Source organism: Ranitomeya variabilis, chromosome 4 (genome assembly GCF_051348905.1).
Source record: "Ranitomeya variabilis isolate aRanVar5 chromosome 4, aRanVar5.hap1, whole genome shotgun sequence".
In the NCBI taxonomy this organism is placed as follows: domain Eukaryota; kingdom Metazoa; phylum Chordata; class Amphibia; order Anura; family Dendrobatidae; genus Ranitomeya; species Ranitomeya variabilis.
The window spans coordinates 47,851,369-47,865,252 of NC_135235.1; the positions used below are offsets into that span (position 1 = coordinate 47,851,369).

Genomic DNA, 13,884 nt, shown 5'->3' on the forward strand with positions numbered 1-13,884 from the left:
GGTCCGTTCCTCGCTAGCGCAGATCGGGCATCTGCGCTAGCGGGATTGCCAAACGCGATCCCTTTTGGGACATTGCGTTAGCGCAATCCGCTAGCGTATGCGCTAAACGGATTGCCCTAGCGCAACGTGAACCTAGCCTAAGGGACTGCGAGTGGAGATCCATATGGTTTAGAGATCGAGCCTATATAGACTCAGAAGAGAGTGAGTAAGGGACTGCGAGTATAGATCCATATGGTAACAGAGACCGTGCCTATATAGACAGAGGTGAGAGTGAGCAAGGGATTGTGAGTGCAGATCCATGTGGGTTATAGAGACGGTGTCTATATAGACTCAGAGGAGAGTGAGTAAGGGACTGCCAGTGGAGATCCATATGGTTTATAGAGACCGAGCCTATATAGACAGAGGCGAGAGCGAGTAAGGGATTGCAAGTGGCGATCCATGTGGTTTATAGAGACCGATCCTATATAGACAGAGGCGAGAGCGAGTAAGGGATTGCAAGTGGCGATCCATGTGGTTTATAGAGACCGTGCCTATATAGCCAGAGAGGAGAGTAAGGGACTGTGAGTGCAGATTCATGTGGTTTATGTTGCACTGCACATATTAAAACACAAACCAAAGATTTTCTGTGGAATCCCGTACAGGCAGCCATATTATTATATAACCCAGTATTTGGTGTTGTAAAGGTGTGAACGCTCTTCTGCACATGTCAGGGTTATGTGAGCAGAGATACATGCTGAACGTGTGAATTAAAGTCTCACTCATTGGATAATGTGAGATTTCTGTGCCCATTACATACATCCCACCAGTGATTCCTACCGCTTACCTGGCTAGCTAGTGAAAGGATAAACGCCCAGTCTTCCTGCCATTGTTCCTCTCTTAGAGAGAAGTGTAGTCCAAAGCTCTGCGAGTACCAAGACTCCCACTCCTTCCAACGGCTGTAAAACCTAAATACACAAAAGGGACGATGAGTAAACAGAGAAAAAAAAATAAAAGCCATTATTGTTAATAAAAAAAAAAGAAACGCATGAAAATCATCAACCTAAAAAGAAGAATTCTGAGATCAAATTTGAGAGAGGAAACAAAACACCATGCAGTGCAATTAACAGGAGGACTTTAAAGCGAGCAGCAACAAATAGGAGCTGCAACGGGTCCCCAGCGCCCTCACCAGTGGGAGCAGTCGTGGAGGCTGTCATGCAGGGCCTTCCTTAGCACCGAGTCCTTGTCGTAGATGCCCCAGGTTGCTTGTAGTACGGAGTCCAGCAGGCAATCGCCTGCAGTGCGGTTCCAAAGTGCATAAAGTCTGCTGTCCAGACGGGTCCCCAGCTCAAGTGACCAGTTAATAATGGGAGATTCTTCCTCGAGTTCTGGAATACAGGATGCAGAGGGTGAATTCATGATGGATGACAGCGGGAAGGTTTGTACAAATCAGCAGAAAAATTACCTTTCTGAACATCCCGGTCCAGAACTTCATCAAACAGCTTCTCCTGAACAGAAGGAGGAAGATCCTCTATATCTGCAGACAGAAGTGAGAGCAAACACTCAGCCAGTAACAATAAGACCAGAAGACTATCACTGCAGAAATAAGAAAAAGCTAACGATAGGTGACAAATATCTGAGAACGAGCTGCGATGCTCTAGTTCTGGCATCTAGAAGTTCTTCATGTGTGCCACACCAGCTGTTCTATGAGAGGAGACCAGTCACTCCCAGTGTAATCAGATTCTCACGGATGAGGAGAAGATGGAGAAAAAAAAAAATTCATCTTCTCCATTCTGTCAGTCAGTGGAAATGGGACTGCAGTCAAACACCATCCGAGTGCAGGCGTATATTTTCCACAAACTCATCAATATGCATGGCTAAGTGTGACCCGAATATCAGATCAAACTCTGGCATTCTGCCACTTTTTCCTTGGTCTGGTACAAGGGAAGAAAAAAAAAAGGCTTTTCACCAAACCTGCGCAGATTCGCAGTGGAAATATCCACACCAGACATGCTAGGTTTGAATTTAGCTTCATAAGTGACCTGGAATGATGGAAGCCGTCTACGTACTGCACTACAGAATTTGTTGGCACTATACGAGATGAGCGGAAGGTACTACCTGCGGGTAAAGTGAAAGTTACGAGGTCTGTTAGGAAGTAGCAAGCGAAGTCTCCTTTCCGCTGATGCATGGAAGCTGCGATTTCCCTCCGGATTTGCTCGGTGAGCTCAGGACACACCATGGCGGGGATACATTTGGCTGCATGCTGAGACACCTGGAATCATAGAAGCCCCACAGGAGTCAGATCGTATGAGAAACCTAGAACAACTCATCAATGAGAAAAGCATCAGCCTGAAAAGAGCCATGAAATAATAATAATAATTATTATAAATATTATTACTCTTATTAATACAGTATTCCCTAGGATTATTCCACTGCACTACAGTCTGAGCGTCATGCGGATATTCTGCCGTTCACTCGAGGTCTCACAACAAGAAATGCAAATCATCGGAGCGAGATCACAGATCTGACATCATGTACAGGAAGGAACAGAGCGCCAATCCTGACGAGAAGAGCTGCTCACTTCTGTTAGAAGTATGGCCAGCATGTCCTGCCTCTGGAAGCGAATAGATAGGTGCACCAGAGTGTAACCCACATCAAAGGCCGACGGGCGGTTCAAGAGACGGACTTCATCGGCAGAGAGCTGCCGAGCGATGTCTCCTCCCGACGTCTTGTACGCCTCCACAGCCGACAGGTCGCCTTCCACAACACCTGAAAGAGAACATACAACATTTATATGAGCCACATAGAAAAAAAAAAAAAAAAATACAAATCTACTATATAATTGTCTAAGGGGTACTTCCGTCTGTCTGTCTGTCCCGGAAATCCCGCGTCGCTGATTGGTCTCTCCAGCTGCCTGTCCTGGCTGCCGCGACCAATCAGCGATGGCCACAGTCCGATTAGTCCCTCCCTACTCCCCTGCAGTCAGTGCTCGGCGCCCGCTCCATACTCCCCTCCAGTCACCGCTCACACAGGGTTAATGCCAGCGGTAATGGACCGCGTTATGCCGCGGGTAACACACTCCGTTAACGCTGCTATTAACCCTGTGTCCCCAACTTTTTACTATTGATGCTGCCTATGCGGCATCAATAGTAAAAAGATGTAATGTTAAAAATAACTAAAAAACTAAAAACCTGCTATTCTCACCTTCCGTAGGCCGCCGAGACGCGCGTGGCTTCCGCCATCTTCCGTTCCCAGAGATGCATTGCGGAATTACCCAGAAGACTTAGCGGTTTCGTGAGACCGCTAAGTCATCTGGGTAATTTCGCAATGCATTCTGGGAACGGAAGATGGCGGCAGCCGCGCGCGTCTCGGCACAGCTTCACTGGATCCCGGCGGGTGAGTATATAACTTTTTTATTATATATATATATATATATATATATATATATATATATATATATATATATATATTTTTTTTAACAGGGATATGGTGCCCACACTGCTATATACTACGTGGGCTGTGCTATATACCGCGTGGCTGCTATATACTATGTGACCAGTGTTATATACTGCGTGGGCTGTACTATATATTACGTGGCCAGTGACAACCTAGGGTCACATTGCGTTCTGAGACCGCGTTTAACGGACTAGGTTACACCGCGGCATAACGTGGTGTAACGTAGTTCGTTAACGCCGCCATTGCCTGTAATGGTGAACGCATCGCTAGCGCACGCCCACATTGGGCGTGCGCTAGCGATGTGCCGTCATTTGAGTGACGGACCACGAACCCTGCTTGCAGCGTTCGCGGTCCGTTCCTCACTAGCGGGATCGGCTAACACGATCCCTTTTGGGACATTGCGTTAGCGCAGTCTGTAGCGCTATGCGCTAAACAGACTGCCCCAATGCAATGTGACACTAGCCTTATATACTACGTGGGCTGTGCTATATACTGTTTGGGCTGTGCTATATATTACGTGGGCAGTGTTATATACTGTTTGGCCTGTTATATACTACGTCGCCTGTGTTATATACTGCGTGGGCTGTGTTATATACGGCTTGGGCTGTGTTATATACGGCTTGGGCTGTGTTATATACTATGTGGCCTGTATTAACGCATCGGGTATTCTACAGTATGTATGTATGTATAGTATGTATGTATATAGCAGCCACATAGTATATAGCACAGGCCACGTAGTATTTGTCTGCTAAATACTACATGGCCTGTGCTATATACTATGTGGCTGCTATATACATACATACATACATATTCTAGAATTCCCGATGCGTTAGAATTGGGCCACCATCTAGTCATTACATAAACCAAAAGAAAGCAATTTATTCCATCCGGCAATTTTTCTTTTTTAAATGGCATTATTTAGGACTAAGTCCATAGAAGGAGCCCACGCGACCTTCAGGATTTTAAGTGTTTGTGTGGAAGAATGGACCAAAAATCACACCTCAGCAATGCCTGCGACTAGTTTCTCCATACAGGACGCATCTTGAACTTGTCATCACCAACAAAGGCTTTCGTACGAAGTAGTAAATACATTTCAGTAAGCGTGTTCAATACGTGGGGGAGCTGCAGTTTCTTTGGTACAATGGGGTGTACATACATACTTTTCAATCTCTTTAATGCATTTCTTAGGGAGAGACAAGGTGACCAAACCCAGCAATTCAGGTAGTTTTAAATGAGAAAAATATTTTAAATATTTTGGGATTTTACAGATATGGTGCTTTATTATTATTTTTATTATTATTATTACTATTATTATTTTTTAAACACAAATGAGGAAAGAAAAAAAAAAAAAAAAAAGGGGTATTCCACCTGTGACTGTGAGCTCCCGCAGGGGAATTTGGACTTTTGTGGGCACAAACGCTCCGAGGTGGTAGAGGAGGTTGTGCAATCTGTATATACAGTGTATAGCAAGCCAAGGTTGTAACATTACGCATGGCGAGTGTAAAAAATGTGCCAGTTGAAAAGTAAATGGAAATCCAATGAACACAGACTATCGACACAGAGCTTTTACTAAGCTCTTTAATTTTGAGCCCCCTCCACCTTCCATACCCGAGGAGGACTCACGCGATCATCCTTTTAAATAGTAGTAGTGCAATGCGTCATAAGTGGCAGACAAAGATAAAGCAGAGGAACTCCCTGAAGCCAAAGTTCAGTGCAGACTATTGGGGCAGCAATAAACCCAAAGTCCAGACTCCAAACCCCTGTAACCGGCCACATCACTGCCACCATCTCCATGAGAACCTCGTTAATGGCAGTGAGCATTTGCTTGCAGAAATTTATGCAAGGCTTCTGCATCTCTTGGCAGGAAAAACACCAACAAAAAAAGCACGTTTTGCCACGTTTTTTGAATAGCAACGTATGTTTTTTTTTTTTTTAGACAATTAAAGATATTTTAAAAAAATATATGTTTTGTGATGTAATTTCTTCGTTCAACACCTTACTTTTCTTTCTGATGCAGTGGCATCAGGGTAATGGGATTCGGGCTTGAGATCGGCAGCTGTCGCTGACACCAAAGCTCTGGGTTTAGTAATGAAGAGGTGTCAGCCAGACACCCTCATTACTAAGCCGGTAAGTAAGGAGTTGAATAAACACACGCACACATTGTCACCAGCCTATGTAGGAGCGTTAACAGAATGAACCTACAAAGGCTGTAACCATACAGCAACTGTTAACTTTTACAAAAAAAAAAATAAATTATAAAAATTGCATGGGCTCTCATGTAATTTTCATAGCCAGCAGAGGGAAAGCCTACAGCTAGGGCTGATGGTAATATTCTGAGAAGGAGCCAATCGCCATAAATTGGTGAAAAAAAAGCTAAAAATCTGCACAAAGTTTACCATGCTGCAGAAAAAAAAAAAAAAAAAAAAAGCACTGAAAATACTAAAAGGAAAATTACTGATCATGTGCACAACACTTCAGGATTATTACTGAACTAGCTGGCATAAGGAATCCATAGCGTTTGACCATTTCCGCATGGAAAAACAGTTGCAAAAATGCATCATGTGCACATAGGCGTATATATCCGGCTGTCCAGCTGGGGTGAGGAGACCATGCAGGCAGTAATCGCAGATGTATGACTGCGGCACTAAAGTCACACTATTGTGCCCTGTACATACGGCCCGTGACCCTCCCCATTATATGGTCTCTAAAATCCTGTTTTACCGTACAGGCCACATTCTCACCATAAAGCTACGATGTCCATTACTATGGGAATCACTCATCCCCGCAGTATCTATTTGCTGGGACCGTGCCATCCAATAACTGATGGCACATCGTGTTAAAGGGGATGTCCAGTACTGGGGGTAATACCCCTTATTATGGGCTCCAGGGTGCAGCAGAATCCTAAAAATCTATGTGCCTCTCGGACTGGTACTGCACCTTCGCTCTTCTCCCTGCATCCCACACTGACACCTGACATAAAAAGAATCCGTGCACAGAGACGTCACGCTCACACATTACACTTTACATATAAACTGAGAAAATGTATAATATCACCAGTACAGATACAGGATAAGTGACAATAAGTGATAATTTAGGCTACGTTCACATTTGCGGCCAGCGCCGCAGCGTCGGGCGCCGCAGCGGCGCCGCATGCGTCATGCGCCCCTATATTTAACATGGGGGCGCATGGACATGCGGCGCACTTGCGTTTTGCGCCGCATGCGTCGCTGCGGCGCCCGCGTCGGGGCGCAGAGGACGCAGCAAGTTGCATTTTTGCTGCGTCCAAATTCAATGAAAAAAATGACGCATGCGGCGCAAAACGCAGCGTTGTGCATGCGTTTTGCTGCGTTTTTGTTTGCGTTGTGCGCTGCGGCGCCGACGCTGCGGCGCACAACGCAAATGTGAACGTAGCCTTAACGAGTGTCAACGACTACAAAAGGAGAAGACAACTGGACACAGGTAACGGACAGAAAAAGTAGGAGAAAACCTCCACACTCCGATGGCGGATCAGGGGAAAGCGCAGCCCCGGGCCGAGCCGCGACTCCTCCGCACTATGTATAGGAATCCCAGCGACTCCACGAAGCCCAAACACTCAGCGACATCTGCCTGCACTCATAGCAGTCAGGTAAGAGACACCCGGGAGCGTTAACCCTGAGGATACAGTCACCGCACGTACAGCAGAGACAGGCGGTGCCCCCCGCATACTGTATATACACCACTGCACGTACAGCAGAGACAGGCGGCACTCCCCGTATATAGAACACTGCACGTACAGCAGAGACAGGCGGCACTCCCCATATATAGAACACTGCACGTACAGCAGAGACAGGCGGCACTCCCCGTATATAGAACACTGCACGTACAGCAGAGACAGGCGGCACTCCCCATATATAGAACACTGCACGTACAGCAGAGACAGGCGGCGCCCCCCGTATATAGAACACTGCACGTACAGCAGAGACAGGCGGCACTCCCCATATATAGAACACTGCACGTACAGCACAGACAGGCGGCGCCCCCCGTATATAGAACACTGCACGTACAGCAGAGACAGGCGGCACTCCCCGTATATAGAACACTGCACGTACAGCAGAGACAGGCGGCGCCCCCCGTATATAGAACACTGCACATACAGCAGAGGCAGGCGGCGCCCCCCGTATATAGAACACTGCACGTACAGCAGAGACAGGCGGCACTCCCCGTATATAGAACACTGCACGTACAGCAGAGACAGGCGGCACTCCCCATATATAGAACACTGCACGTACAGCAGAGACAGGCGGCACTCCCCATATATAGAACACTGCACGTACAGCACAGACAGGCGGCGCCCCCCGTATATAGAACACTGCACGTACAGCAGAGACAGGCGGCGCCCCCCGTATATAGAACACTGCACGTACAGCAGAGACAGGCGGCGCCCCCCGTATATAGAACACTGCACGTACAGCAGACACAGGCGGCACTCCCCACATATATAAACCACTGCATGTACAGCAGAGACAGGCGGCACTCCCCGTATATAGAACACTGCACGTATAGCAGAGACAGGCGGCACTCCCCACATATATAAACCACTGCATGTACAGCAGCGACAGGCGGCACTCCCCGTATATAGCCCACTGCACGTACAGCAGAGACAGGCGGCACTCCCCACATATATAAACCACTGCATGTACAGCAGAGACAGGCGGCACTCACCGTATATACATTACAGACCAAAAGTTTGGACACACCTTCTCATTTATAGATTTTTCTGTATTTTCAGGACTATGAAAATTGTACATTCACACTGAAGGCATCAAAACTATGAATTAACACATGTGAAATTATATACTTAATTTCAGTTGTTTCACACTTTTTTGTTATGTCTTAGGCCATGTTCACACTTAGCGGTTTTTACCGCGGATCCGCGGCGAATTTGATGCTGCGGGTCCGCAGCAGTTTCCATAGCGTTTACATTAACATGTAAACCCTATGGAAACCGCAAACCGCTGTGCACATGCTGCGGGAAAAACCGCGCAGAAACGCAGCGGTTTAAAACCCGCAGCATGTCACTTCTTTGTGCAGAATCGCAGCGATTCTGCACCCATAGAAATGCATTGTTCCGCTTACTTCCCGCATGGGGCTGTGCCCACGTTGCGGGAAGTAAGCAGATAATGTGCAGGTGGTACCCGGGGTGGAGGAGAGGAGACTCTCCTCCAGGCCCTGGGAACCATAAAAATAGTGTAAAAAAAAAAAAGAATTAAAATAAAAAATAATGCTATACTCACCTCTCAGCGCTTCACGCAGCCGGCCGGTCTCAGGTTTGCTGTGCGAACAGAACCTGTGGTGACGTCGCGGTCACATGACCGTGATGACGCCGCGGTCACATGACCGTGTCACGAAGGTCCTTCTCGGCACAGCATCTTTGGAATCGGAGCACCGCGTGCAGCGCCGAGGAGATCCGGACATCGGAGGGTGAGTATAACTAATTTTTATTATTTTTATCATTACTATTGATGCTGCATATTGCTACATATGCAGCATCAATAGTATAGGAGTAATCCCGCAGCGGAAACCGCGGAACAAACCGCGATAAATCTGCAGGGATAACCGCAGCGGTTTTGCCCTGCAGATTTATCAATTCCGCTGCGGGATAAACCTGCAGAGCACGCCGCAGAGTGTGAACATGGCCTTATATTCTAGGTTCTTCAAAGTAGCCACCTTTTGCTTTGATGACTTCTTTGCACACTCTTGGCATTCTCTTGATGAGCTTCAAGAGGTAGTCACGGGGAATCGTCTTTCAACAATCTTGAAGGAGTTCCCAGAGATGCTTAGCACTTGTTGGCCCTTTTGCCTTCACTCTGCGGTCCAGCTAACCCCAAACCATCTCGATTGGGTTCAGGTCTGGTGACTGTGGAGGCCAGGTCATCTGGCGTAGCACCCCATCACTCTCCGTCTTGGTCAAATAGCCCTTACACAGCCTGGAGGTGTGTTTGGGGTCATTATCCAGAAAAATAAATGATGGTCCAACTAAGCACAAACCGGATGGAATAGCATGCCGCTGCAAGATGCTGTGGTAGCCATGCTGGTTCAGTATGCCTTCAATTTTGAATAAATCCCCAACAGTGTCACCAGCAAAGCACCCCCACACCATCACACCTCCTCCATGCTTCACGGTGGGAACCAGGCATGTAGAGTCCATCTGTTCACCTTTTCTGCGTCGCACCAGGACACGGTGGTTGGAACCAAAGATCTCAAATTTGGACTCATCAGACCAAAGCACAGATTTCCACTGGTCTAATGTCCAATCCTTGTGTTCTTTAGCCCAAAGAAGTCTCTTCTGCTTGTTGCCTGTCCTTAGCAGTGGTTTCCTAGCAGCTATTTTACCATGAAGGCCTGCTGCACAAAGTCTCCTCTAAACAGTTGTTGTAGAGATGTGTCTGCTGCTAGAACTCTGTGTGGCATTGACCTGGTCTCTCAGAGCTGCTGTTAACCTGCGATTTCTGAGGCTGGTGACTCGGATAAACTTATCCTCAGAAGCAGAGGTGACTCTTGGTCTTCCTTTCCTGGGGCGGTCCTCATGTGAGCCAGTTTCTTTGTAGCGCTTGATGGTTTTTGCCACTGCACTTGGGGACACTTTCAACGTTTTCCCAATTTTTCGGACTGACCGATCTTCATTTCTTAAAGTAATGATGACCACTCGTTTTTCTTTACTTAGAATTTGTATTATGGCAAGAAAAAAGCAGCTAACAGTCTATTCAGTAGGACTATCAGCTGTGTATCCACCAGACTTCTGCACAACACAACTGATGATCCCAACCCCATTTATAAGGCAAGAAATCCCATTTATTAAACCTGACAGGGCACACCTGTGAAGTGAAAACCATTCCTGGTGACTACCTCTTGAAGCTCATCAAGGGAATGCCAAGAGTGTGCAACGCAGTCATCAAAGCAAAAGGTGGCTACTTTGAAGAACCTAGAATATACAACATTTTTTCAGTGGTTTCACACTTTTTTGTTAAGTATATAATTCCACATGTGTTAATTCATAGTTTTGATGCCTTCAGTGTGAATGTACAATTTTCATAGTCCTGAAAATACAGAAAAATATTTAAATGAGAAGATGTGTCCAAACTTTTGGTCTGTAGTGTAGATCACTGCACGTACAGCAGAGACAGGCGGCGCCCCCGACTATATACCACTGCATGTACAGCAAAGACAGGCGGCATTCCCCGTACATAGAACACTGCACGTACAGCAGACACAGGCGGTGCCCCCCGTATATAGAACACTGCACGTACAGCAGAGACAGGTGGCACTCCCCATATATATACACCACTGCACTACAGCAGCGACAGGCGGCACTCCCCGTATATAGCCCACTGCACGTACAGCAGAGACAGGCGGCACTCCCCGTATATAGAACACTGCACGTACAGCAGAGACAGGCAGCACTTCCCGTATATAGCCCACTGCACGTACAGCAGAGGCAGGCGGCACTCCCCGTATATAGAACACTGCACGTACAGCAGAGACAGGTGGCACTCCCCATATATATATATACACACCACTGCACTACAGCAGCGACAGGCGGCACTCCCCGTATATAGCCCACTGCACGTACAGCAGAGACAGGCGGCACTCCCCGTATATAGAACACTGCACGTACAGCAGAGACAGGTGGCACTCCCCATATATATACACCACTGCACTACAGCAGCGACAGGCGGCACTCCCCGTATATAGAACACTGCACGTACAGCACAGACAGGCGGCGCCCCCCCGTATATAGATCACTGCACTACAGCAGCGACAGGCGGCACTCCCCGTATATAGAACACTGCACGTACAGCAGAGACAGGCGGCACTCCCCGTATATAGACCACTGCACGTACAGCAGAGACAGGAAGCACTGCCCGTATATAGACCACTGCACGTACAGCAGAGACAGGCGGCGCTCCCCGTATATAGAACACTGCACATACAGCACAGACAGGCGGCACTCCCCGTATATAGAACACTGCACGTACAGCAGAGACAGGCGGCACTCCCCGTATATAGACCACTGCACGTACAGCAGAGACAGGCGGCACTCCCCGTATATAGAACACTACACATACAGCACAGACAGGCGGCACTCCCCGTATATAGACCACTGCACGTACAGCAGAGACAGGCGGCACTCCCCGTATATAGAACACTACACATACAGCACAGACAGGAGGTACTCCCTGTATATAGACCACTGCACGTACAGCAGAGACAGGCGGCACTCCCCGTATATAGAACACTACACATACAGCACAGACAGGAGGTACTCCCTGTATATAGAACACTGCACGTACAGCAGAGACAGGCGGCACTCCCCGTATATAGAACACTACACATACAGCACAGACAGGAGGTACTCCCTGTATATAGAACACTGCACGTACAGCACAGACAGGCGGCGCCCCCCCGTATATAGAACACTGCACGTACAGCAGCGACAGGCGGCACTCCCCGTATATAGAACACTGCACGTACAGCACAGACAGGCGGCGCCCCCCTGTATATAGATCACTGCACTACAGCAGCGACAGGCGGCACTCCCCGTATATAGAACACTGCACGTACAGCAGAGACAGGCAGCACTCCCGGTATATAGAACACTGCACGTACAGCAGAGACAGGCGGCACTCCCCGTATATAGAACACTGCACGTACAGCAGAGACAGGCGGCGCCCCCCGTATATAGAACACTGCACGTACAGCAGAGACAGGCGGCACTCCCCGTATATAGACCACTGAACGTACAGCAGACAGGCGGTACTCCCCGTATATAGACCACTGCACGTACAGCACAGACAGGCGGCACTCCCCTTATATAGAACACTGCACGTACAGCAGAGACAGGCGGCACTCACCGTATATAGAACACTGCATGTACAGCAGAGACAGGCGGCACTCCCCGTATATAGAGATTATAATGCAATATCAACCATAACACTGAGGCCCCTGGAAAAAAGAAATCGAACGATTGCCCCTCAGTCCTGCTCTCGGCACATGTTGCATAAAGCCAGTATTGCCGTAGGGAGCTGCAGCCAGACAAGCATTTCCTCCCAGTTCCCGGATCAAAAACGGGGAGTACTCTTGAATCATGTCACTTGACGTTGGAGGTGGACTCAGAGGTCCCACTATTGGACACTGTCAGAGCAGGAGCTAGGCTGTCTCTATATAGAGGGGGCAAGAGATACCACTAAAGGGCTATAAAGACCCGGAACTGTAGAAAAGGCCACCTATTAGACAGGCATTCCTTAAGGGGCTTATGTTAAAAAAGCAGAACCATGGGGTACTCTGTAACCCTTTCTAGGCATGAGTCAATGATATGGTTCACAGTTTACTGTGAAATCCCACCATCTTCACTTACCCACACATGCATTCAAGAACAGCCAGTCCGTCTTCCTCATTCGGTTTTTAATTTGCTTCAACTTCTTGAGATCCAGTTCCAGCTCATCCTTGCTGCCCACCGCCCCAGCTAGCTCGATCCTTTGGAAATCCATCTCGGAATCCCTCTTGGACATGGGTGGTGAGCGACGCTGGCCGTTGCCGCTGCTGCAGCCGCTTCTCCAGCGAGCCCGGTCTTGCTCATTAATAAGAGAGGAAGCCTCGTCCGTGTCTGCTAGCTCTATGGAGTCTATGTTGTTGGGGGAAGGATGGTCGCATACAACACACTTTTTGGCCTTGGCACCGTTCTCGTACGTACAAGCAGAACAAGTCCAGTGCTGACCTTTAATGTTCAGTTTATTGCGGTCATTATATTCCTCACACGGGTCAATGGGGCCGGGAACGGATCGCAAGCCTGATCCTGAGGATTGTGGAGATTCTGTCGGGCTACGTGTCCTGCGCTGGGACAGACACTGCGTGCATCGGATGGCCCTGGGCCAGTTCAGGTAGGTGCACAAGTGGCAGGACCACTTACTGCTGTTCTCCATGCTAAATGAGGTTTTCACACGTGGTCTGGCGCTGGAGTCAGGGCAAATCAGTGGACTTCCCCCGCTCCTTTCTATAGTACCCACATTAGGGGCGCTACTTTTGAATGGTTCTTCTGTGATGATAGCACCACTGGGTCTCTGGGCGCGACACATTGTGCACTTGATAGCAGACGGCCAATTCTCGTAGGTACAATATTCGCAAGCCCACTTTATGCCATGCTCCGTCATGGTGACACTCCCAGGGTTGGACAATGGTGTCTGTCAGGAAGCTGAAAGAGAGAAAGGCAAAGAGAGTTAGTAACAGGAGAAAAAGGGAGAAAATCGAAATAAACAGTTTGGTTACTTTGGTCGCACAAACAGAAAACAAAAAAAAAAAAATAAATATTTTTCTTCAAATCCGACTCGTTTGGATGTTGGAGGAAGAGGGGGAGGCGGCTATATTTTGCCATTGCATGAAAAAAAAATGCATTGTTTTTGCCATGATTTGTCAACA

At 48.0% G+C, this 13,884-nt stretch overlaps 1 protein-coding gene across 2 annotated transcripts in view; it reads right to left on the bottom strand.

Moving 5' to 3' along the window:
* ZRANB1 (zinc finger RANBP2-type containing 1) overlaps nt 1-13,884 on the bottom strand; it is a 47,437-nt gene that overhangs the window by 4,897 nt on the left and 28,656 nt on the right. The window contains exons 2-7 of one of the 2 annotated variants that reach the window (XM_077258459.1): nt 12,827-13,660; nt 2,558-2,745; nt 2,095-2,248; nt 1,442-1,513; nt 1,166-1,364; nt 824-944 (exon numbers count right to left, since the gene is read on the bottom strand). In XM_077258459.1, the coding sequence (XP_077114574.1) occupies nt 824-944; nt 1,166-1,364; nt 1,442-1,513; nt 2,095-2,248; nt 2,558-2,745; nt 12,827-13,619 (1,527 nt within the window). In that variant the 5' untranslated portion in view covers nt 13,620-13,660. The remainder of the gene's footprint in view (nt 1-823; nt 945-1,165; nt 1,365-1,441; nt 1,514-2,094; nt 2,249-2,557; nt 2,746-12,826; nt 13,661-13,884) is intronic. The other variant, XM_077258460.1, reaches the window with a different exon arrangement.